The 25,647-nt window shown below is 39.4% G+C and overlaps 1 protein-coding gene across 3 annotated transcripts in view; it reads left to right on the top strand.

Annotated features, from left to right (window-relative positions):
• TRAPPC12 (trafficking protein particle complex subunit 12) overlaps positions 1-19,302 on the top strand; it is a 52,461-nt gene extending 33,159 nt beyond the window's left edge. For 2 of the 3 annotated variants that reach the window (XM_040058078.1, XM_040058079.2), the window contains exons 8-12: positions 1,513-1,586; positions 10,736-10,834; positions 16,655-16,755; positions 17,486-17,573; positions 18,962-19,302. In XM_040058078.1, coding sequence (XP_039914012.1) covers positions 1,513-1,586; positions 10,736-10,834; positions 16,655-16,755; positions 17,486-17,573; positions 18,962-19,204 — 605 coding nt within the window. In that variant the 3' untranslated portion in view covers positions 19,205-19,302. The remainder of the gene's footprint in view (positions 1-1,512; positions 1,587-10,735; positions 10,835-16,654; positions 16,756-17,485; positions 17,574-18,961) is intronic. The other variant, XM_058419658.1, reaches the window with a different exon arrangement.
• The last annotated feature ends 6,345 nt before the right edge of the window (positions 19,303-25,647 follow it).

The raw sequence follows: 25,647 nt of genomic DNA on the forward strand, positions 1-25,647 counted from the left end.
GAGCTTCCAGACCAGGTTCCTGTTCAGTTTATAGCACAGGTTGAAGACATCTGATTTGCCTGCTTTGCAGTCCTTTTTTTAGAACTGTGGCTGGTGCTGATTGTTAATGTGGAACATTACAGTGGATGTCTCCACTGTAGGAATCAACATCTAATTTGTTGTCACCTAAGTCTTAAGAAGCTGACAAACTTCGAGGATGTGCTAAAAAGGAGATATTTACTTAAGTGAGATAATGAAGGGCAGTTATTTAATTATGTTCAGATTTTACAGGTATCCACAAGGAAAGGAAAAAAGGAAATGTGTCATGAAGTATTTGTTCGTGGTTTACAGTATTGTCTCCATTAGTAGCACTAGGGATGTGTGGTCACGGGGGAATTTCTAAAAAAATCTAGGAGTAATGAATGATTGTAAGATACAGTGGATAAAATACTGGGTTCAGTCTTTGACCCTACATTATAACTCTCTTTTTGACAAAGATAATTTGAGAATATTCATGAGTTGGACTTTTTTTTGTTGTTTTATTGTTGAAGAGGATGGAAGGAGTTTTCCTTTTTAGGAAAGGCAGTAGACATTTCATCAAGTTCTTATTTGTAATGACTTTGTGTGCTGAAAGAATTATCTGTGTAATCTGCCGCGCTTTCATCATTGACTACATTAATGATACAAATGAGTGGTCTCAGTTATCACAATTTTATTGAAATAGCCTCTTTTCCCTTCCCCCTACGCTCTTTCAAATCGTTACAGTGACCTTGATAGCTGATTGACTGAAATACATGTATTTTTCAAATGTACTAAATGAATAGTCCTAATATTTATTTTTGAGGATTAGAGAAATATTTCTAGCATTGATCTATAGTGTACTGTAACACAAGAGAAAATAAGGGTCTGTGTGAACTGTTCTCTTACAACATCAGGAGTCTGTTTGCAAAGCAAGAGAGAAATCTGCTGCAGTTTTTAATGCCTGCAAGCTCCAGAAGAATAGGGAAAGCAGACAAGCTTGGCAGATTTTTTTTCAGCATATCTCTCAGCCAGAGGCAAGCACACACAGTCCCAGACTCAGACATTTCTCACTCTGCATATTTTGGCTCTGAAATTACATTCTAGCTATGTTTGATTTTTTAATTTATCACATTTAATGCTGTAGATTACATGTTTTTAAACTGTTGCTCATTATCACTTGAATCCTTTTATGCACCTTTTTTTCTGATGCTGGAAAATGTGTGGCTTATTTCAATGTTTAATATTTGGCCTGAGCTGAGAGCTGAGTGACTGTCTATTGCTCTGTGTCGTTGCCTTGTGCATGGTACCCAGAGCTGCTTGAGTAATTCCCTTGGAGAGATGCAGAATTCTCTGACGCTGCAGCAGGGCTGAGGATTAAAAATTCTAGGCTAAAACCCAGTGGTGTTAACGAGGGGGACCTTTCAAAATCGTAATTCATAGGACCAATAATTGATGGCAAGAAAGAACCTCTAATTTATTTGGGCAAATTCACAAGCTGCTCTTATTTTGCAGCCTCTGTTCAGCTGTGGAGGTCACGTCTGGGCCGGGTGATGTACTCTATGGCAAACTGTCTGCTAATGATGAAGGTACGTGGGTGGCAGAGCTGCAGAGGTACCGTATGTTCCAGAATAGAATGTCAGAGAAAATGCAAGCGAATTACTGGTGCAGAGATAAAGGAAGACTACCTGACAGTACATGAAGGTTTTGCTTAGTGAAGAATTAATTAGGCTTAATAATGTCTAATTTAATAGATAGCTATTTGCAGTAATGTTCTTTGGGAGCATATCTGTACTTATTTCTCTTCAAATCATCCTAGAGAACATGCAATAACAATACAGAATTTGCATTTTTAAATTGAATTTTTCAAACACTTAACTAAATGCTCTAATTAAAAGCAATTATGTGCTCTGCCTTTTTCAAACTGCGCACTAGGAATGTTGCTCTGTTTGTGAGCCTTAATGACACTGTAGCTTTTGTATCTGATAGAGATCCAGAACGTCTAAGTACATCCCCCCTTGTCAACTGATCTCAGTTGTAATATGTCTTCTTTCAAGTTTAAATCCTCACTAGTGGGTAAGGGTGGAAGAGAAAGCAATAAAAGCACAAGTGACTAGCTTTCACTGCTGGGGTTTTCCCCCTTGATTCTTTCTTACGGTTTTTAATCAATTGTACTTCATTTGGTGCAACACTCTTAGCTTCTCCTTGTATTCAGGAAGTAGAAATAAAACAACTTCTGCCAAGATCGCGTTGTGGTCAGGAAAACAGGGATGTTGCCATTCTTGCAGTAAACTGCTGTTTCCCTGAGCTTAACTGTGCTTTACAAATCAATTAGCACAGCAGCCTTGGAGCAGGGTTGTCAGCAGTAGAATCTTCACAGGCCAACATTTGCACGCCTGGCTCCCTGCACTTCGATTGCCCAAGGTCATGCCAGATCTCATCCTCTGATGTTTACTGAGCTACTTCCTAAACAAGGCTCCATTCTTAATATTAGAATACCCCAAAAAAGTATGGTTTCTTTTTTTGGTTTTTTTAGATATAAGAGCCAGTTATACAGCTTTACATGAAATGGAATATTCTTGTTGTGAGAATTAGGGGAAACACACATTTGTTTTCATAAGTATATTGTAAAAAGAACATTTTTTGTCTTGCTTAGAAATAATTGTTCATTAAAACAATTTGTCTTTTGAAGCAGGTACATGATACAGGTTCATTTTTAAAATCATTCTCTTTTTCAGTAAACAAGAAGAAAAGCATGAGCTGCTATCCCAAAAAAAGTAGAATATATAAATAAAAAAAATAACTGGTATATATTTACACTTCACAGTGTAAATATACATTGTATACAAAAGTACACTTTTTTGCTGTGAATTCTTTTTTAACTTCTGCAGTGGTGTTTTTCACGTGTACACACAGATATTCATGCACACACTGTTCTCACCTTTCTCTGGTTTGGTCTTGTTAGTGCTATTTTCTCTGAGTAAGAGAAATATATTTGTGAATACCAGTTATCATCTTTTTGGAAATGATGTTTCAGAAATACTGCAGTTCAGGTACTTCTTAAGACCAGTTGTATTTAGGGCCTATCTCACAGCTGTTAAATTAGAAATTTATGGTTCACAGTAACTTTCAAATTAACCACTATTGCATATTAATGCATAATTACTTCCATCTGAAATTTGCATTTCAGTGCATTGGCGATAGGGTACTTGTGAGTCTTTCAGTTTTCAGGAATATCCCCAGACCATTGTAACATGCAGCAGTACTGTAGTCATCTTCTCCACCTTTCAGAGTATTCAGCATGAATCTATTCAAATTAGTTTTAAACACACTTTTGTAAGTTTTCCCATGAACAATTATATTAATTTAACATGGTTCCACCCTTTTTTGCTGTTGCATCATATACTTTAAAAATTGCATTTGTTTTCGTTCGGATGCTTCAAGTGTATGTAACCGAAGAAAAAACTATTTCATTCTCCAAGTCAGCGCCATCTATTGCCATCTAGTGACCATTTATAATATTGCAACACTATGCTTGATGCCCAGGAACTGTTGGGTACCTTGGGCAGGTACTTGATGATAATAATAATTTATTAAAGTAAAACTGTGACTTTAGTATGGGAAAAAAAAAAAAAAAAAAACCACAAGAAAAACACCACCAAAAAAAACCAAACAAAAAAACCCACCACCTCCAAACATATTATCTTACTTTTACTGACCTCTTTTTTGGCCAAAAAAACTACAGTAGTATTTAAAAGGGAACAATCTTATCAGGATTGACACTTGAAAATTTAAAAAAACCCACTTTGATTAGATGTAGGCCCTATAACTATTAAAATCTACTTTCATTATCCTCAGCTTTTAATTAGGTTTATTTCATGTCACGTCTGTTCTGCATTACTTACCTGAATCAAGGAATTCTGTTATTCTGTTTTTGCCTTTTTAAATATGCTTCAATTGTGTTTCATAGTTAAACAGCTCCTTAAATTTTGAGATGGATGGGTATATTATTTTGGAGGTAGCAAGTGAAGGCAAAGTGATTCACCCAGACACAGGAAATTAGTCATGTCTCCTGCACCCTGGGAATATCTTTCCTAGGTACTGAACTCTACCTGCTGCGTCCCTTTATCCTGACCAGTGACAGTTTAGTAGCAGTTCAAGGCAGTCTTTCTTTCCTGTTCATCTCCCTTTCTTTGTATAACCTTTCTTAAATGGGTTCTGTCTTTTTTCTGCGCACCACTACTGCACTTAACCAAATGACAAAGAAATGGTGGAACACAGTTTTATCAACTGATATCAAACAGCTTTCCTGTTTCCTGTGAACAAGGGGTAACTCAAGGAAAAATGTGGAAATACAGCAGGAGAGGAAGGGGAGGCCATGTAATCTCTCACTGTAGACTTCTGTTTACAAGAACTATGGGCTTATGTGACTATGAAAGTATATCCTGAATATAGCAGCATGAGGGGAATGTTAATTTAACATACAGCTGATGATGTGCATTGTATCATTTCGAAAGTCTATCTACAAAATGCCTGTCACTTCACTAAATCACCATAGAAGTGTCCTAAAAACTTCTCAAGTTCTTTTCATCTGAGCTAAAATCGCTTTTGACATTATCTTACCAGGCTTTTATCTCTCTAAGGAATAAATACTTAAGTATTTTCCATATATATTATAAATGCACTCTAATTAAAGACACATTTTTTACTTTTTAGTTTTCTTTAGTGTGGTAGCTCACCACGAGACTAGACGACCGCTGATGGCAAAAGAAAGAACCTGCTCTTTGTCCGGGGGGAAAATACTGCTTTATTCTCTAGTTCTGCCCTGCTTTGGCTGGATATCTCCCCCAGTCGCTTTCCGGGCCAGAGAGAGCTCGGGCCCCGCCCCCCTCCCCCCCAGGGGCTTTTTCCCCAGGGGCAGGGCCCAGAGGCAGGGACAAGACACCATCCAGTCAGGGAGAAGTGGGAGTGGAAGAGTTAGGTTACAGATGAGTAAGGAAAAAAACACAAAACAGATTACAAATCAAATAAAACACAATATAAACCAAATTAACGCATTACAACACTTTAGTGTTGTGTTACCTTTTGTAGAACTTGCCCTTCATAAAAGAAAAGCATTGGAATTTATTTTAATCTGGGTATAATACAATTAAAATGGTGCCAAGAACGAGGTAACAGCTTGTGCTAGTGACACAAGGGACTTATACCTGAGGACTTCGGTTCATCTATGATTTAAAGGAGAAAGACTGCATGAATCATCATGTTATTTGCCTGAGTGCTGCAGTACAGCTCTCTGGATTCATAGCACTGTGAATCTCTGCTTTCATAATCATTCCACAACTGCACTAGATAGAGAGGACGGATAAGTTAGTTATCCCTGTCCTCTCTCCCCAGAACAAAGTATTTATGAACTATCCACTCCTTGTAACTAAGATTTTTAGTCTAGGCTTTCTTGAATTTTCAGCATTCTACACATCATGGTTATTTATGCTTATTTCGAATTAAGTACTTAAGGTGGTGATTAGGGAAATATGAAAATGTGTAATGCAGTGACCATGAAGAGAAGTACAGTTATACTGTGGTGCATTAAAGGAAAAACATACTCCAGCAAGTAGGTTTAGTGGCTTACTTAAAGGAGGTATTGAGTTATAAAACAATAGGCAAATTCTCGTTCATATCCTAAATAGTGTCACTTCAGACCTTCTTCTGGGATTTTTTTACAAATGTGTGGAAAACTGGAAGGCTCTTAGTCTTTTTAAATTAAAGATCATGACAATATGTTAGCCCCATTTCTAAGTTTTAAGATCACAGTATGTAATCATTGGGCGTTTTACTGGCAATACTTAATATGTTTTACTCCTCACAACCACACCTTGTATCAATCGATACTTCACTCTTCAGAGGTGGTATGTATTTATCATTTCATCAGACAGTCTTTGTTGTATTATGTCACATTAGCAAAACTGTGAATAACAACAGTCTTTAGTAAGTGAGACCAAATATCATCTATTTTACAATGTGCTCCATCAGAAGGAACTGTCAGATAAGATGCCTCTATAACTCACCACAGAATAGTATCATTCTGTATCACATGTAGGATATTCAAGAAATCTCCTAATGCTTTCATCCTAGTGTGGAGAGAATAATAAATGCAGATTAAACACACTGTGGGATCCGTGGTGAGTGGATGAAACTGTGAAACATAGTTCTGACCACAGGTTGGTTGTGTTTAGAAGTGAGCCTAGATATGATAGGTTTCATAGTTTCATCCTGGGGCCATCCTTGCTGTTGCCTTTGGATATATGCAATTTAGTTTCTTGTCATCTCCTAGAAGAAGTGGGTCCTATTCCTGCGACAAATACTGCGAGGCATGGGGTGGGAAAGATCACAGAATCACAGAATTTTTAGACTGGAAGAGACCTTCAAGATCATCGAATCCAACCCATCTCTAATACCTCAACTAGACCATGACACCAAGTGCCACATCCAGCCTTTTATTAAACACTTCTAGGGATGGTGACTCCACCACCTCCCCAGGCAAGCCATTCCAGTACTTTATCACTCTTTCAGTGAAAAACTTTTTCCTAATATCCAGCCTATATCTCCCTTGTCGCAGCTTGAGACTGTGTCCTCTTGCTCTGTCTGTTGTTGCCTGAAGAAAGAGACCAACCCCCAGCTGACCACAGCCACCCTTCAGGAAGTTGTAGAGAGTGATAAGGTCACCTCTGAGTCTCCTTTTCTCCAGGCTAAACAACCCCAGCTCCCTCAGTCGTTCCTCACAGGGTTTGTGTTCCAAGCCCCTCACCAGCCTTTTTGCCTCCTCTGGACGTGCTCAAGCATCTCAACGTCCTTCCTAAACTGAGGGGCCCAGAACTGGACACAGCACTCAAGGTGTGGCCTCACCAGTGCCGAGTATAGGGGAAGAATGACCTCCCTGCTCCTGCTGGCCACACCATTCCTGATCCAGGCCAGGATGCCATTGGCCCTCCTGGCCACCTGGGCACACTGCTGGCTCATGTTCAGCTGCTGGCACCAGCACCCCCAGGTCCCTTTCCTCCTGGGCACTGTCCAGCCACACCGTCCCCAGCCTATAACGCTGCAGGGGGTTATTGTGGCCAAAGTGCAGGACTCAGCACTTGGACTTATTAAACCTCATCTTGTTAGACTCTGCCCATCTGTCCAACCGTTCCAGGTCTTTCTGCAAGGCCCTTCGTCCTTCCAACAGGTCGACGCACACTCCCAGCTTAGTGTCATCTGCAAATTTACTAATGAAAGGCTCCATGCCTTCTTCCATGTCATCAGTAAAAATATTGAACAGAACTGGCCCCAGCAGACCCCTGAGGGACACCAGTGGTGACTGGCCCCAGCTGGATGCAGCACCGTTCACCACTACTCTCTGGGCCCAGCCATCCAGCCAATTCCTAACCCAGCGAAGAGTGCTCTTGTCCAAGCCATGAGCTGCCAGCTTGTTTAAGAGTATGCTGTCGGAGACAGTGTCAAAGGCTTTGCTGAAGTCCAAATAGATAACATCCACAGCCTTCCCTGCATCCACCAGGCGGGTCACCTGGTCATAAAAGGTGATCAGGTTGGTCAAACATGACCTACCTCTCCTAAACCTGTACTGGCTGGGTCTGATACCCTGGCCATCCTGTAAGTTCTGTGTGATGGCACTTAATATAAACTGTTCCATTATTTTGCCAGGTAATAGATGGGATGTGCTGTGCTGTTGTATGGAAGGAGGGTGCAGTGACCACCAACAGAATGCATAGACTCTTAATGTTCACCTCCAGTCTCATGTTTCAGGAGCTGTCAGTGTTCATGTATTTGTAGTTGTAATGCATATGATATTGGAGAAAAGGATAAGGAGTGCAGAAAAGGAGGAGGATTTCTTTCCCTGACTAGGCCAAATCCGTGAAGCCCCTGCAGCATGGGCCTCTTAAGACTTGGCTGCTTGTTCCTACCAAGGCTGGCTTCTATGTGCACAAGGGAGCCTGTGCTGCTGTGGTGGTGCAAACACTGCCCACTCATGCAGCTTCTTGTGGCTGAGGCTTTTCTGCTGTCAGCTCATGCTAAGCTGTAAACTAAGTTGGTGGAAGCACTTTTCTATCAACTTGCTGCATGGTCCCCTGGGAGTTGTTTCTGCATCACTTTGGGGATGTGACTGCAGGGCCCCGATCCCTCAGGGTTGTGCTGTGCATCTTTGTTGTATAACCAGAGCCTTAGACTGTGCACAAGAGTGAGCACTGGGTAAGGGGCAGCTTTAGACCACAGAATTTGATACAAGAAAATCATTTCTTTAGTGACCACATTTGATGCTTGAAGGGATAAAAATCACAGTCATAGACAATCCTCCAGATTTAGTAGATTATACTCCTGAAAGAATTAATAGGTACTACAATCATGGCTGGGGTTCCTCTAGAGCTAGATCAAAGGGTCCCTATTCCAAGTTTTTTATGCCTGTCTGACACAGTCATACTCCATGATCAATTAAGTCCTTTACTGAGAACTGTTGCCATGAAAATTGAAGTTTTCCCAAATCATAAATTATTGAAAAATTGTGCTTTAATTTCATCACATTGGAGTTGTGAATGATAAATACAGCAGCATTTAAATAAATATAGTTGCGTATGTGGCATTTTGGTTTTCCTCTGAACTTTTTTTATTACCAATAAGTGTGAACTTGTCATGGCACATTAGAATTGTAATAAACTCTAAATGTTTATAATTAATTGTTCAGAATTAATCATTATACCCACAGTATACAAGTTGTTTGCAAAAGAAAGTCCTGCATAGGGCTTTCCTGGGCTGTTTAACTTACCTCCTACATGGACATGTAATTTCTCTCATATACAGATCGAACTCCAAAGACTTATTTTGGCTTTTTGATTGTATGAAACAATATGTTTCAAATGGAATGGTTTGGGTCAGAACAGACCTTTAAAGGTCATCTAGTCTAACCTACCCCTGCATGTGGTGGGACCTCTTGAACTGGATTGGGTTACTGAGAGCACCAACCAATCTGACCTGGAATGTTTCCAGGGATGGAACATCCTCCATATCTCTGGGTAACCCATTGTAGTGGGTTATAAAAAAATCATTCCTTATATCTAGTCTAAACCAACCCTCTTTTAGTTTAAAACCCTTATCCCTTGTCCTATCATAACAGGCCCTAATATATAAACCCATTTCAGAGTCTGCAGTGAGGTCTCCCCAGAGCCTTTTTTTCCTCCAGGTTGAACGACCCCAACTCTCTCAGTGTTCCTTCTTGGGGAATTTTCCAGCCCTCTGACCATTTTGGTGCCCTCCTCTGGACCTGCTTCAACACGTTCATGTGTTTCCTGTGCTGAGAACTGGATACAGAGTTTATTCATTTTAAGTGCATCCTCAGGAGAAGAAATTCATTACACTTGGGGAACATTACTTCCTCAAACCAAGCAGGAGATGAAGAAAAACAACCTTTACTAGTAGCTGTGATCACATTAGGGACAAGTTAAATGAGTACTATAATTTGACTAAGAATAATGGTAGGGCAGAGAGTATCCCGAGGTGTCTGTGTAGTTTTGTAAGATTATTCTGTTGTCCTTTGCTTTGTAATGCCCACCATGATTCTTGTATTAAGTTGAAGGTCAGGACTGTTGGAAAGCACCAAAGTGTTACAGCACAGAGAGTCCTCAGCCTTTGCTTGGCCTAGCCCTTGTAAGCAAAGGCAGGTGTTCTCTGCCTCTGGTCACGTTTCTCCAAGCTGCAGCAACTGAGGCTGGCACAGCCCTGGGCCAGTGGACGTTCCTACAGCTACAGCCTGTCTCAGCACAGAGCGTGGGCAGCGCCTCTCACCTCTGCCTGCCAAACCATGTGGCCAGGCTCTGAAAGTCACGTCCTGTCCAGGTCATTGAATTACTGCAGTTTAACCATGGATCACCTGAACTGCAGGAACCAGTCACGTGGGCTTTTCTTTCCAGTGGGAAATGGGACCCATTTGTTTAATCTTCTGTCACTGATCCTTAGCTGGAGGGTATACCTCCATCTTGAGCAGGCAGATCTCAATGCTGCCCCCTGACAGCATGGCCTTCGTGCAGACGTGGTGTCACTTGCAAAGCTTTCTGGAGATCAGAATCAGTCCTCCGCTCACCTAGTTTTAGCCCAAATACGTTTTCTGCTTAGATTACCTGCTTTTACGCAGTAAAAAACCCAACAATTTGAGTGGAGGAAGGGAAAATGTCGTTTCCCTTGCTAGTAGTGCTAGTTTGCCATCTGAAGGTGTGCAGGAATTGCAGTTTCTGTCAGGTGATGTTTTATACAGGAGGATGTGCACAGGCACTCACAAAGCTTTGGAATATAGTTTGTTAAACCATGTAAATTACACACATACTTGGAACATGAGACACTTCTCAAGTATGTATGCCCCCAGTCACACAGAAGGTGCTTGACTTTCATCCTAAATCATTATCTAAGATGAAAAGTAAATGTTCATAGTTTCAGTTTGTGGCATTTAGATACAAAAAGAATATGATCCTGTAAAAAAAAAAAAAAAAAAATCCCCTGTGTATGCAGTTCCAGTATAACTGAGAAAATACTAATGCAGTGTGCTACTAGTGCCTCCTGTGATTGATAGAAATTCTGTCCCACTGACAAGTTGCAAATACTTTAGTTCTGTTGGAATATGTCTTTACAAAGAAGGTGACACAAAGGCTGAAGTATTCTGAGCTTAAATACGTAATTGTATGCTTTTCACCCTTAGGACTACGTGCTGGCTGTAGATGCTTACCACTCTGTCATCAAGTATTACCCTCAGCAAGAGCCTCAGTTGCTGAGTGGAATTGGAAGGATTTTCCTTCAGGTATGCATTTTATTCTAAATTTGCTCGGTAGTACTGCTGTTAATAGCTACACTGTGAATAATCATTGCATTTAAAACTATAGCTGTTTTTGTAGGTCACATGTACAAATTGTAGAGGCAGTGCTGAAAACAAAAACTCTTCTACCATGTCATATTAGATACAATTAGGAAATATGAAGCACCTGTAGTATTAAAAGTGCATTAATAAACAACATGCTGTAGAAAGTTATGCTAGTATTTTATTCAAAAAGTGACATTCTGCTTTCCCTAAAACTAAGGGTAAAACTCCCACTGACATCAGTGAGACAGAATTTCACTAAAAATCTCATGTCTCACTGCCTCGGACTGCATGCAACTCTCAGTGACACTGTCTAACTGCCATCTTAACCTAGAAAAAATTTAAGAGTGTGCTTCTTTTGTCTAGATCATATCCCTGAGAAGACAGGAGAGCGCACCTTAAAAGAAAAAACAGTATACAGAAAAGTATCATAATTGTCTATGTAACTGTATTTAATGATGAATAAAAAGAGATGTATTTTTATTTTTCTTAAAATGAATGCATGTGAATAGCTATCTGATTTTTTTATTTTTAGTATCTCACAAGTTCTTTGCAGTTTTTTCATTTTTCTGATACTGATAATTCAAACTTCCCTTCTCTAACATACTTACTTTTATTATTAATGATGAATTTAATTTTGGATTGTCAAGTATTGACAAATGATCTTATTTATGACATTTGTGTACTAAAATTATATTGAAATTGAGGAATTTATTTGTAATAGATAATTATTAACATTGCTTGCTTGAAATCATGGAATGTCATTTAATTCAATCATGGATTTTCAGTTCTCAGCTGGAGCCTGGTTTCACAATATGTTAGACATGTCTGTCTTTGAAAGTCTCTAGTTTAAAGTGGATCTCCATCACTGTGGAGCAATTTTATTATATTGGCTGTGTGCATTAATTATTACCTAAATAGGGAACATAATAATTATGCATATGAAAGAATGGTACTGTAAATATGCAAAATACTAAAGAAAATACAAGTTATTCATAGTTGTGGTCTTACTGGGAAAATGACTGGGTATGTTACTGGCACTGCCTTTCTGACAAGAGTGTCTGCCCTGATGCCACATCCAAAGTCTGTTTATCATTCCATTTACTATGGAGAAATTTTCACTCCCATGAGGAAAGCATCTCCTAACTTACACAGTCATTTGAAATCACTGACCTCCACAATGCTGGCTGTGACAACAGGCCTCCAGTTCTGAGGGATTTTACAGACAGATCTGGATACAGCAAAAGGGCCCATAAGAAGCAAAAGGGCATACGAGAACTCCTTGATATTTTCATGTGACCTAGATGGAAATAATAAAAACAATATTATTTCTAAATGAAAATGTTTTCCTTTCTTCTGGCACCTTAAGGAGTTAAGGTTTTATTGCTTGGCTTGTTGTCTTTTTCTGTGACAAAATTTTCAGCTGTGTTGGGGGCGGTACTGGTGGAATAGATGCAAGAATTTGATATATTAAGAGAAATAGTTGTCCAGGTAATCAAACCCAAGCTGTTTGAATTAAAGAAAGACAAATGTGTTGCAGTCCTGGGTAGCATCATTTTGGTAAGATCACACTGGGGTAAGTGTGCACTGTTGACAAGGCACTCCCTGGAAAAAAAAAATAAAATGTCTTGCAGGTAAAACAGAAAACCAATTTTTTCATACTCAAATGTCACAACTTCTCAAAAACAAGTAGTAATTCCCAAATAACCTCAGACTGTGCTGCTAACTTTCAACATTTACCAAGAGAGGCGTAAGGCAGCCACATTCAAGTTGCTTATGAGTCACAGACAGTTTGACAGTAGACATCACACCTGTGAAACAAAGCAATAAAGTAAAGTGTAATTCAGGAGTTTAACAGAAAAAAGTTGCAACCTTTTTAACATGTAAAATTTTGCTTTATTTATTTATTTTGATATGATTTCTTTTTTCTTAATTAAATTGAGCTAACTAGTCTAAGGGATCCTGTCCTCTTTATCTTCATATGTAAGTGGAACATCAGACTTCCTTAGTATAGATCTGATGTATGGCCTTTGGCTGTTGCCTTAAAGGTGGGAAATGAGAATTACATAAGTGCAGAATGGAGGAAAAGACAGAGGCTATCACAAAGGAATTTTCATAAGGACTGTAATTTCTTAGCAGTCACCTCACCTGTAAAACAGAAATTCACATGAAATAGAGAAACAGCAAATACATTTTAGTCTCTTAGAGCTATGTATATATTGTGTAGCTCTCACTGGCTGACCTGTCCAAAATTTCCATTTGAGTAAGTACATTAAGAAAAAATTTTAAAAGCTGCCTGACCTTGCCCTCTGCAATAAATTGCAAAACTGAGTTGAAAGCAAAAAAAAAAAAAATTCTAGAAGAAAAATAATCTTGGTTTCCAGACAACAACAAAGTTAAGCACATAGTATATTGGAGGGTCCTTGTTAGAGAATATGATTATTTGAAATGAAGTAGAATCTTCATTTTTATTTGATGTGCTACTTATTATTAGATACTGAAGTCATACTTCTGAACTAAGCTGATAAAGTGGTAAGTGAATAAGTGATAAAGACCACTTAAATTGGTTAAATTACTTTATGACTAATTAAAAGTAGTTATTTCTTTTAAATTATCTTTCCCACCAAAAAGTTTTAAAAAGTAAACTGTTTCCTTGCTGTGAGAAAAATGAGATTTAAGAGTTTGGCATGTTTGCTGAGAAGATACAAGATACTGCTAAGAAATCTGAACTATTCATGATGACAAATAATGTGTGATTAGTATCAAAGCATACTAGATTTGGACTCATCAAGCTCCCACGAGAGCAAACTGGTAGCTTGCTTTAGAAATTGATTGTTCTCATGGTTAAGGGATTCCCAAGCAAAAAATACTCAAGGACAAATTCATTTACACTTTGCCAGCATTATCCTCTAGTTAAACATAATTTTTTTCTTGGTGATTAACATCTTTAGTGGGATTTATATAGAGAAATTGTATCCTTTGTCATTATAACTGAATGTATGGTATTTTAGAATTAATAATACTCGTTTTGTTTTGAGTTCAGTTACATAACATCTGGGAGAAATGCATCTGTTTCATTAGAAAATACTATTAATGAGTATTCCAGAAATGCTTGGTAGATGGACAGTTGCATCTTTGACTGCAGTGTTCAATTGGGTCATCTCCTAAACATGAAGAAGAATAATTTTCTTATGTTGACAAGGGATAGGTCTTATGGTTAGAGGTGAAGCAGTATCTGTTATATTACTGGTGTTAGTAGGGGTTTGGGTACTGCCACTGTGATATTCCCGTAAGCAAATTGGGAAGAAATGTAGACGAAGCCTTCAGATGGGTGGATGTTTGCTGTCTCTGAAAAGTGCAGTTGGAAAGTCATTTGCTAAGGATTTGCTAGATGATCTTTTCCTCAAGGATCTCAGGGTGTCCTGGTTTAGGGCAAATTTGGGAGAAAAGCCCTGACTCGGTTCCCTCCGGGGAGCAAACCCAAATGGCTCCTCCCCCCAACCAGTCCGGGAAAGAACTTCCTCAGAGAAAAGTGGAAAAAACTATTTTACTTAGCAAACAAATTGCATACAAGTATAAAGAATGAATAATATGAAACAAACCTCTCCTTCTGAAGTGAGATGGCAAATTGAGAAAGTCCTTGCCGTGGGTGTAGCTCGGCTCTCTCTCAGTCTCTCCTCAGTCCCAGTCCCTCCGGCGCTGCTGGAAAATGCCGAGCTCCAGGCCCCGGTGGGCCGCAGGTGCAGCCCCCAGTGCTCCCCTGGGTTTTCAGTCCAGAGCAGGTTTAAGCAGTCCCAAGAAAAAATAAAAAAAAACAGTCCACGGAATTTCTCTGCCCTACCTAGCTGAAACTAACTAAAGCAAAAAGATCTCTATTCTGCGGTCTCTCCAAGCCTCCGCCGAACACCCCATCTGCAGAAGAATGTGGAGGAGTCAGGCAGTTCTCTCAAAACTCAGTACTTCTCCTTGCTCTTAGAACCAGTCTTAAAGGCACAGAATTCACAGAACAAACAGAAGAGACAATTGGGGATATAAGCATCATAAAGTCACCCTAGGACATAGGGTTTGTAGTGTTTGTAATTTTTTGTTAGGTTGCACTTGTATGATGAAATGTGAAACAGGCTTGTAAAAGGTACAGATTATGCCAAGCTGGGAGTGGTACAGATAGTATGAAGGGCAGGATCAGAATGCAAACTAATCGTGATAAGCTGAGAAGCCAAAATGTTAAATTGGCTGTGATTCAAAGAGCAAAGGCAAAATGCTACCAAAGAGTACCTGGGAGTAATATACAAATACAAAATGAGAAACAACAACAAGCCTATTTCCTGTAGAAAGGAAGGGTAAACAAATTGGATTTCCAGATACTTGGCGTAAAAGCAAAATTCATATTCACATCTGAAACATAAAGTGATTCCTGCTTCTCACTGCTGGTGAGAGATCAGTTGGATTGTGGATTCTTATGTGGGCACTCAGGGAGGATGTGAAGTAACAGGAGAGAGTTCAGAGAATCCAGAAAGCACTATCTGTGGGAAAGGGGTAAACACTGCTTTGCCTGAAAATTGATTCTCATTCTGGATGGGAAAGAAAAAAATTTCAAGTATTCAAAAGACTGAAAAAGAGCCTACCACTACAGACAGGACAAAAAGCTGAAGTAAAAAGTGCAATAAGATAGAAGGTATTTTCTAATGCTAGGGCAATTTAAGAATTCTGGATTAAGTTTCCTAGTAAGACTCAGGTGTGTAATATCCCCCATCTGAGAGCATTAAGGAGTCTTCAACACATTTGTCACAAACATTTTTCATAGTGTTCTTAAACAAATGGGTGGACTCTTGAGGGCCCCGTGAAATCTCCCCACCTGAGGACTGCCTGGTTTCCATGGCTTTATGCTTCTGAACTAGTTTAATTTTACTCCTTTTGGTAAATTCTGATAGATTTTACCCATTAGTAAGTTTTTGTCTTCTTCCATCTCTCCAGCCTGAAAAATATGCTGCTAACTTTTTTTTCCAAATAAGTGGCCTTCTTCAAGTATTTTTTCCATCTCAAAGAGCAATTATGTAACATATCTGCAGGTGAAATACCCCTTCATTTTTAGAAATCCTCTTCCCCATTCCATCCCCCATCAAATCTGTACTTCTTTATGCCAGTTTTCAAATCTCCCATTCCTTCATCCTGCTCAACTCACTCTTTGGTGGCTTTTTAATCTGCAAATGGACCATCTTCCCAGTATCCTCAGCAGCCCATTGTACTGTAATTGTTTTCTGACGTGTGGTGTGATGCACTGAAGCCGTCCTGTGGCGCCTGGCTGCGACCCAGAGGCTGTGGGTTACTGGTGTGGGTCCTGTGCTACCTACAAGGCCACTGGTGTCTGTCTTCCCTTCCTGTGGACTAACACCCCATCTCATTGGAAGTAACTATGACCTTTTCTCATTTTCAGCTACTTTTTTGAACTGTGGAGTTAGTTACAGCAAAGGAGCTAAATAAGAGTATGGGGCCTCCCTGCCCTACAGTCCATGATTGCTCCACAGCCTGCAGCTGAGAAATTGCCTTGGGCAAACTGCACATGCTTTTCAGGTGCTTTTCATGACCTTAATGTGGCTCTTCAAATACACTGTTTGGTAACAGGTGTTACCCAGTCACCGTGGTGTAAGAGATTGGTAATGGACTTTGATATGTTATATATGATTTTGTGTCCTTGTAAGATATAATCAGGATGTAACTATTTTCTTCTTATTGTGGTAACTTACTTATGATTTTTCTCTCTAGATTGGAGACATAAAAACTGCAGAAAAATATTTTCAAGATGTTGAGAAAGTGACTCACAAATTGGATGGACTACAGAGCCAAATTATGGTTTTAATGAACAGGTAGATAATTTAATAGCTAAGTAAAACTTCTTAAAATGTAGTTCTGAAAGTCAGCAAGGTGATCATTTAACCACCCTTGAGACAATCTTCTTCTCTTTCTCTCTTCTATGGGACTTCATCTCTCATAAGTGAGACTGAATGGCATGCAGACTCAGGAGATCTCTGATTTCACAAAGCTTTTTCTCATTCTTTCAGGCACTGCATATTTTCACTGTGTTTTTTCAATATGCATTTGCTTAAATAACTCTTAGGAGAGGAGTTATTCTGGACAGTTATCCTATGATCAGATCTGCCAGGAAAGTACCACCAGTAGCTTCAAAGTATGCTTAAACGCAGTGTCATAAATCGAGCTGTGTGATGGGGGACTCGCTTTGCAATGGTTAGCGCATTGGTTTAATATATTTAGAAGATACTATTTTAAAGTGCTCTGAAAATTATATGGCTGATTTCATGAAGAGAAATAATTCTAGGAAGAGAGTGTCTGCATTTAAATTAATAAAAACACAATGAAGACTGTTGCTTTCATAGGCAGAAAATATAATGGCTGAGTAATCCAAGTTGTCATTCCATTTGTCTGTAAATCAGCATCTCCTTCATACTGTGAAGAACAAATGTCAGAAACTCTCATGTCTGTAACAGGAAAAATAAAAAATGGTGTCCATTCTTTTTTAAATGTATTACTAGCTTGGGTTTTTGAGGAGAACTCATTTATATGTCACTTACTTTCCAGAGCATTTCTCCACCTTGGTCAGAATAATTTTGCAGAAGCTCATCGATTTTTCACAGAAATTTTAAGGATCGACTCATCAAATGCTGTGGTAAATATTCAAATTGCTACATATATAATGAACACTTAAATTATTCTGGTAATACTTCATGCATGGATTTAATTAGTACCCAGAGTATGGTCAGAGCTTTACAGAAAAATGGGATGTGGCATGTGTGCCAAAAGGTTTTCAGTATACATAAGGATAAGATGGAAAATGGGATGGGAGATTAAGAACCAGTCTGTATGAAGGGCGTGAATACTTAGGCATGCATGTAGAAATTCCGAGACACTCTTCTTTTACAGGATCTTTGCAAAAGCACTTTTTTTTGCACTCACTGTTTTTAGCATAGACTTGCATCTCAGAAAAAGAAACGTCAGCTGCCAACATACATAAAATTAACTTGATTTCACACAGCATTGAAAGGATATTGTAATTTTAAACATGACATTTTTAACACATTGCATATCAGAGCCTTGGGTTCCTGTCACAAGCTGAGATCAAAGATCTGTTCATTTACCTTTGGGTTTCCTACATCTGGCAGATTGCAGTGCATGGTCATATGAGCGTGCTCTGGAGAAGTCAGACAGCTTACCCCCAGTAATCTGCTCCAAGACCATTTACAGACTGAAGGGACTGAGTTTAAGGAACACAGGAATTACATTATTTTGCAGGCTGTAAAATAGTGTGTATTATAAATCACACAAGATCAGTAAGGTTTCTTGAATGGACAGAAAAATATTTTTTTCTAAAAGGCCATGTTCTTCTTTTATCTGCAGCTTTCAGAAAATATGAAAGTTTCTGCTGCTAAACATGGTATATCACTTTGTACTGTTGGAGTCTTTCAGTAACTCACAACACCCGTTTTGTGTGGTAAAGAAAATGGAACCTGACTTGATCATTTATGATGTATTTAGACTGCTCTATCTGCTGGATTTATGTGAAGTCAGTTGTGGTTGCCATTGTGATTAAGAAAGTATCTTCCTGTTGCTCATGAAAGCCAGAGAGAGAGAAAAACACTTCTGAAAATACAGTGAAGTAATTAAAAAAAAAAAAAAAATCTGTGAAAATGACTGCATGTAGAGGCTCATGGGCTTTCTGAACTTTGTTTTGCTTTGCTTTCAGAATTAACTGACTAATGTCCTATACTATTTATATTTAATTTTAAACTGTCTTTTAGAGTTTCATGTCTTAGAAGTCAGCAGGTGCTACTGGGAGAGGGTAAATCTTGAGAATTATAAGAAGAAAAGGATAGCATTATATAATTGATAATGTATTTTAGTTTTGCACACATGCAGAATAGTAATTCTTAGCATGCAGTAAATATTTTGTAACTGCACATGCTGGACTCCTTTTCCTTCTCTCTCATCACTTGTAAATATATACATATATATATTATTTCTAAACACACTATCTATTTACAATATGTTTTTCACTAGGCTAACAACAATGCTGCTGTTTGTCTTCTTTATCTGGGGAAACTGAAGGATTCCCTCCGGCAGTTGGAAGGAATGGTTCAGCAGGACCCTCAACACTACCTACACGAGAGTGTCCTCTTCAACCTGACTACTATGTATGAACTGGAGTCATCTCGCAGTATGCAGAAGAAGCAGGCACTTCTAGAGGCTGTAGCTATCAAAGAGGGTGATAGCTTTAATACTCAGTGTCTCAAGTTAGGATAGATCATTTCCAACTAATTTTTTCCAGCAAGGCTGATTTTTTAAATTGTATATACTCTCACTAATGTGTAAATGTGAAATAAAATCTATTAAATTATGAATATCCAGTGGCATTACTACAGAACATGTCATCTCTAACAGACCTATCATTGCAAAGATTTTGTGCTGACTTCGAGCCAGCTTCATCCCTACAGGTCTGTTACTGTCCAGTTACTCCTCATTATAGTGCACTATAATATATATATATATATATATATACACAATCAACCCCTCTGATTCTTTTATGAGAAAAACTGAATTTAACCTTATATTGTTGTGATGATTTTTCAGTAGTCAATGAGCAAGCCACATGAGCTTATTTAATCAGCTAGGAGTTATTGACAGAATATCAGTATGTGTATTATGGAAAGGAATTTATGAATGCACCTTTCTTCATTTGCTTTCTACCTGTGTGTGCTTCATTTTGTCCCCAGCAGACTCCTGAATCTGAATATTACACCTTTGTATGTCGATGGCTGTCAGAGAAGGCTGCTTGCTAACCACTTCAGAGTCACAGCATGGCTGAGGTTGGGAGGAACTGCTGGAGGCCATCTGGTCCAAGTCCCAGTAGCACAGGGACATGACCCAAGAGCATGTGAAGGAGTCATACAGTCCTGCACAGTATCAGTTTCCCACAGTATGAGGGACAATGCTAAATGATCTCCCTGTACTTTCTTGGTTTTGTGTTACTGCTAAATCTTTCAGATTAAAACCTGTGAATTCTGCAAAGCTGCTCTACTCTGGCATTCTCCTGGGTAGAGAAAGGAGCATTGCCTGTTGGAGTGGAAACACAATGGATTTCAGTTCAGTTCCTCTCCCATTATCAAGCAAAAACACAGAGCATGAAGTATTTCCCAAGGAAAATGATGCAGAGCCTGAGGCAGAGGTTAGGCCATATGGAATGGAAGCAAATGGGGTTCAGGACACAAGGCAGTTACCAGTAATGTAATGCGATACCAGCAATGTATGCAGCAGTATCAGCATACATTGATTTTGGCATCCCTCAGAACACAGATTTTTGGCATCACAGTACCACTGTGATACTAGTGTATTTTACATCCCTGCCCACATTTCTCCCTTCATCTGTATCGTAAAGATTCAGTGCAGATACTCCTACTCATACATGAACACAATATATGCATCTGTTCATAGGGGGGTTTTTTGTTTTGAGATTTAATGCTTAGCAATTGTAGTAGTTTCTTGTCATAAATCACTGCCATGGGACAATTCTCTGTGTTATATTTTTTAATACCATATTCATCAATTAATTCTTACTCCCTTTAAATGTCCCCACCTCTATTTTTAAGTAACCAGTAACTCATTTTTATGCTTGTCCATCTGGAGGTATTGTACAGGGGCCAAACAGTTCTCCTCAAAAATCAGGTTGTTTGAAAACTTCTCAGTCTAGACATGCAGAGACATAAGGATGCTGCTATCACCTGAAAAGGCATAAGCCTACAGCTTATATAGAAACAGAATTTGCTCCATTTTTACAGTATACTTCTGTTAGACAGGCCATACTTGTACACTGAAACAACAGCTAGTTGTGTACCAATCAACTGAAAAAAAATTAAAGCACTTGGCATTTCTGTTTCTGACTTGGCCTGTAGGTTGAACAGCTGGATCTGAATTAAACCTGTGCAGCACCTGGGTAGACTTGTCCTAAGGTACCACTACTAAACTCAAAAATGAAATATTCAGCACCACCTGCTTCAGCTGGGCCTAAACACCATTTACATAACTTTAGTGAGTATTAAGATAGTAAATTAAAAGTAGTTATATTGGCATTATGCTTTATGAGGTTTTATATCTGTTTTAATTGCTGCTAGGATTTTAGACAAGGTTTAACAATAATTGGACAGATTCTCAGTTTACATTGATAACCGAGTTGAAATCACTGTGATTTTCATTTTGTTACAGCTGTTAATCTGATCAGGTATGTTGCTCCCTGTGCTCATTTTTTTATTCTGGTAGTATGTTTTCTATAGGTCCCTTTTCTTGGGCATGGGGTTTCTTTGGAGATAAAAAGAACTCCTAGTATGTGACAACCATTGTTCTCAAAGATGCTGAAAGCAGTGAACAGTCTGCCAGGACATGGAGTATAGGACAAAGGGCAGCGGTTTTAGACTAAAAGAGGGTAAGTTTGGCTTGGACATAAGTAAAATAATATTCTTGGTGTGGCACTAGAATAGTTTGCCCAGAGAGGCTCCCCATCCTTAGATGCATTCAAGACAAAGGCTGAACGGGTTTTAAGCAACATGTTCTAGTGGAAGGTGTCTATGCCCTTGGAGATGGTTGAACTAGGTGAGCTTCAAAGGTCCTTTCCAACCCAAGCTATCTGTAATTCCCATTAATATTTTTTACAGTAATATGTAAAATAATGCAAAAGTGATTCACACACATTTAGCTGAAGAGTCGTATTGTACTGTTGCATTATTGTACTGTTGCCTACACTTTCAGAAGTGTCATTTGATCCAATGCTAAGTGAAAGCAGCATAATCCAGCAGCAGCAGCATGCTGAAGCCACTTGCCTCTTTACAGCTGCAGTAAAAATCTTCCTTTTTGGTTCTGTAGTGCCTGATACTGCACATGTAAATGACAGTCTGTATTCTGATCAGCAGAGAATAAAAATTTATTATCCTAGCCAGAGTCAAATAACCATTATAGAAGAAACACTCTGAAAACAAAATCCCCTGTTCTCCAAATGTCTCTGCATTCTAATTTGTGTGTATTACTACATAGGTCTTACTTCAGCATGTTTGCTGTGTTCTTATTAGTATAAGCTTTTACTCAGATAAAAATGCCATTAGAGGAGACTTGGACTGGGTGACCTCTAAGCTCAGCGAGCCATTAAACAAGTGACATCCTGGTAGACTTACAGAATAATTAAAATTTAAATGCAAAGGCATATTATCACTGCTGGATGTATGCAAATTGTTAACTGTTTATGAAATGCAGGCAAGACTCAATGTCACTTTATGGTTTGGATGTGACATACATACAAGTTAAGTGTTCGACTTCCCTAAATTCTGCCCGTTACACATCTGAATGCTCTCTATATGATGTTAAAACATTAAAGTTAAGGACAAACTTTGTCCTCAAAACATTAATTACACCAGGCAATCCTGTTAAATTCAATGAATTCAGCTGAATTTAATGAGGGTTCCTGGTGTAAATGAGGGCAGAGCTCAGTTCTAAAACACAGCATGCATATGTCATCTGGCTAAGTGAGAAAAGCTGTGGAAAGCAGAGCCTGAATGCACTGATTGTTGTATTCAAATCTTAAAGCTTAATGTTCCTTAACAGAAGTTTTGCATTTAAATTCCCTCTTTTATTAAAAGAGGAGAAAAGAAGCTGTACTTCAGACATTCAGGTAATTACTCTATGCACAGAGACTATAATCCTCAAAAGAACTTAAGCATCTTTCTGGCACTTCTAATACCTAACTGCAGTTCAGGTGATAATGGCATCCCCTCACCAGCTGGTCACTGATGTTTTCCTGGTGCCTCAGTTTTCAGACTGGACACATTGAGTGTTCCCCAAAGGCATATGCAGCCATGCTTGAAACTCCACAATGGACTTCAGCCAGTCTAGTGGAAAGGATGGTCATTCCTTCATCTCCCCCATCCTTCATGTTAGCAGGAGTGCTTTGCACAAGCTGGATGAGCTCACTGACCTGGTGGAAGAACTCACCCAGCCACCTAACACCCTCTTCAGATATATCTTCATCCTGAGGCTTTCAACACAAGGATGTGCTGGGAATTAGCACGCTGCTTGAGTTGGCTGCTGGGTTTTCTGCACTATAGGCCTAATAAGAGGTACACAGACAGCCCCTCTGTGAAGCCTTTGCTGCAGGTGTTTGGTAAATCCAGAGAGGGGGATAAGCAGGGTATGATCTTTGTGCACAGCTAAGTTATGTCTCTCGTGTATGTCAGCTGATGTGCTTAATCACATGTGCTGGAGTACCACACATCCTGCAGTCTGAAAGAGGAATGAAGGATGTGTGGTACTGCCATCACCAGCTGCAGTGAGAAACCCATTCACTTGCTGCTTCAACTTGCTACCAAGCAACGTGGCAAAATGGGACTGAAGCATCAAATACAGATTATTTCAGGCAGGCAGAACCACAGCAGGCAAGGTCAGCTTCTCTGAGGTTGCTCAGGCAGCAACCTATATTGCTGCTGTCCTGATCAGAGGCCAGGGAAATTAAAGATGTTAAAGTGAGTTTATCCAGTAGCTCATACCTATAGGAGTTCAAAGGAAGATGCCATCCACGTCTTCCATCCTGCTTTTTACTGGATTAATTAAAGGAATTGAGGAAGGAATTATCTTACCAGTGAGGTACCTCACAATGTAGGAACCTGCATAGAGTTTCTGGCATTTGAACAGCAGTTCTGTAGTGCTGGATGCAAACAAGGCCCAGCACTAACTTTCAGGAAATGGTAGCAGAAAGCTGCTTTCCCACTTAGTCCTCCCAGCCAGTCTGGGGATTACAATTTTAAAGATTCTCATCTTCAAGAGGTGTGAAAGATGGTCACAACCCTGATCTTGGGGAGGAAGAGAAAAATGTTGATGGGGAGGACGACATAGGTGCTGCCTTTCCAAGCTGTTCTGGATAGACATGTAGATTTTCTGTCCTAGATTTGGGCATCTGCAGATGTTTATTACGTATGAGAGTCATTAAAATAAATCCACCCAAAAGGTAGCAATAATGGTTTATAATTTTCCCACAAAGAGGGAAAAAATTGGGTGTTACTTTTCTGAGGCAAGGAAGGAAGGGGGAAGAGGGTTCCTCTTTGGCTTTGAAAAACTGTCAAAACTGTCAGTACTAAATTGAAAAAAACTGAAGTAAAAAGATGCAGAACTAGAGTTGTTTATTAGAAGAAAAAAACCCACAACAATTATTCCTCCCCCCCAAAAAACCCACTATTTGCAATGCAAGATGTGAGCAAGTACTTCAAATTCTGGGATGCACTCCCAGGCAGGCAGCAGGACTGAGCTCCCACCCAAGGCTGGGGCAGCAGGCTGTGCATAACCTGGCCACTATTTTATGCTCCACCATTTGTTTTGTTACAGCATCACCAAGGACAGTTCACCTCTTTCCCATAAACAGTAGGTCAGCTTTAAGTTACCTGAATCATTTGGGGAAAAAAACAAGCCTGAGGGTGGACCCAAATCAAATTCTCCCAGCTCAAATGCCTGTGATCACAGGGGAAACCAGAGCCCAGAGCTCAGCTTGGCTGCTCTGAGCTGTGTCTGTGACCAAAGGCAATCCCAGAGCATACCCAGCCCAATTTTCTACCAGCCAATATTGACAGGCACAACAGTTTTTAATTGGTACTCTGAGAAGCAGCATAGAGAATGAAACAAAATTAATGCAGGTATCCCAGAGAGAACTGCAGCAGGGGAGGCCAGAATTAAAACAGATTCACAGTCCTTTAACTGCTGAATCTTTCCCCAGGCATTCTGGTTTCTGAAATTTTGCTTCTTTGCCTTGTCTAGGTATTTATACAGTTAATAAATAATGAGAGTTAGTGACTCAGTTGCACAAAAATAGGTTTTTCAAATTGCAGGTATAGCAGAGTATTACCTTTTTGCAACCACACAAAATGTTTTGGGAGTCAAGTTGTAAAACACAATGAGTGCAGTAAATCAGATGAAATCTGCATCTTTAAGCCAGGAATATTTAAATAGTAACACCAATTTATTCCCTGATGAGTTGATAAGTTTACTTGGCTTCAGGAAATGGAAGACAACTGGCAGTGACCCGATTCTCAGACTTCCTCCCCTATTTGGTAGGGGAGGGAATCTGAGAATTTCTATCATTTTCTCAGGAAAGACTCCCAAACAAATGATGTCATATTCAAGCATAGCACAAGTCAGGTCTACAGCTTGGCCAAATATTTAAATCCACAAATTAACTACAAAGAAATATTCTTAAAAGCAGTGCTCAGCTTGTATCTCAGTCTTTATGTGTACTGGTGTTTGCCAGCTGATATCAAATGACTGCCTTTGTCAGGAAACTGTCCCTTCTCATAAATTCCTACTTGAAGCTAATTCCTAGAACCAGAAACCCGGCAGGAGAGTGCCTGTTCTGCCACTAGTACCCGATTCTCTGAGTACATGAAGATTTATACTTGTCAAGTTCAGCAGCCAGGACAGGCAGCTACCAGCTCCCACAGCTGCAGGTAGCAGCACAGCCCCTGCTCTCAGGCAGCCCAGGGCAAGACACTGACCACCAGCAGCACTTCCCTTCACCTATTTTTAGGCCCCCCACAAGTAGAAGTTACTAGTTAACTACCAACTGCCCATGAAATGTCTTTTCATTAAAAAAATTCAGCCAAAGAAACTTGCCCCAGGACATTTAACAAGGAAGCGCAGCCACCAGTTTGCCCACCTAAATTATT

Source organism: Hirundo rustica, chromosome 3 (assembly GCF_015227805.2).
Source record: "Hirundo rustica isolate bHirRus1 chromosome 3, bHirRus1.pri.v3, whole genome shotgun sequence".
Lineage (NCBI taxonomy): Eukaryota > Metazoa > Chordata > Aves > Passeriformes > Hirundinidae > Hirundo > Hirundo rustica.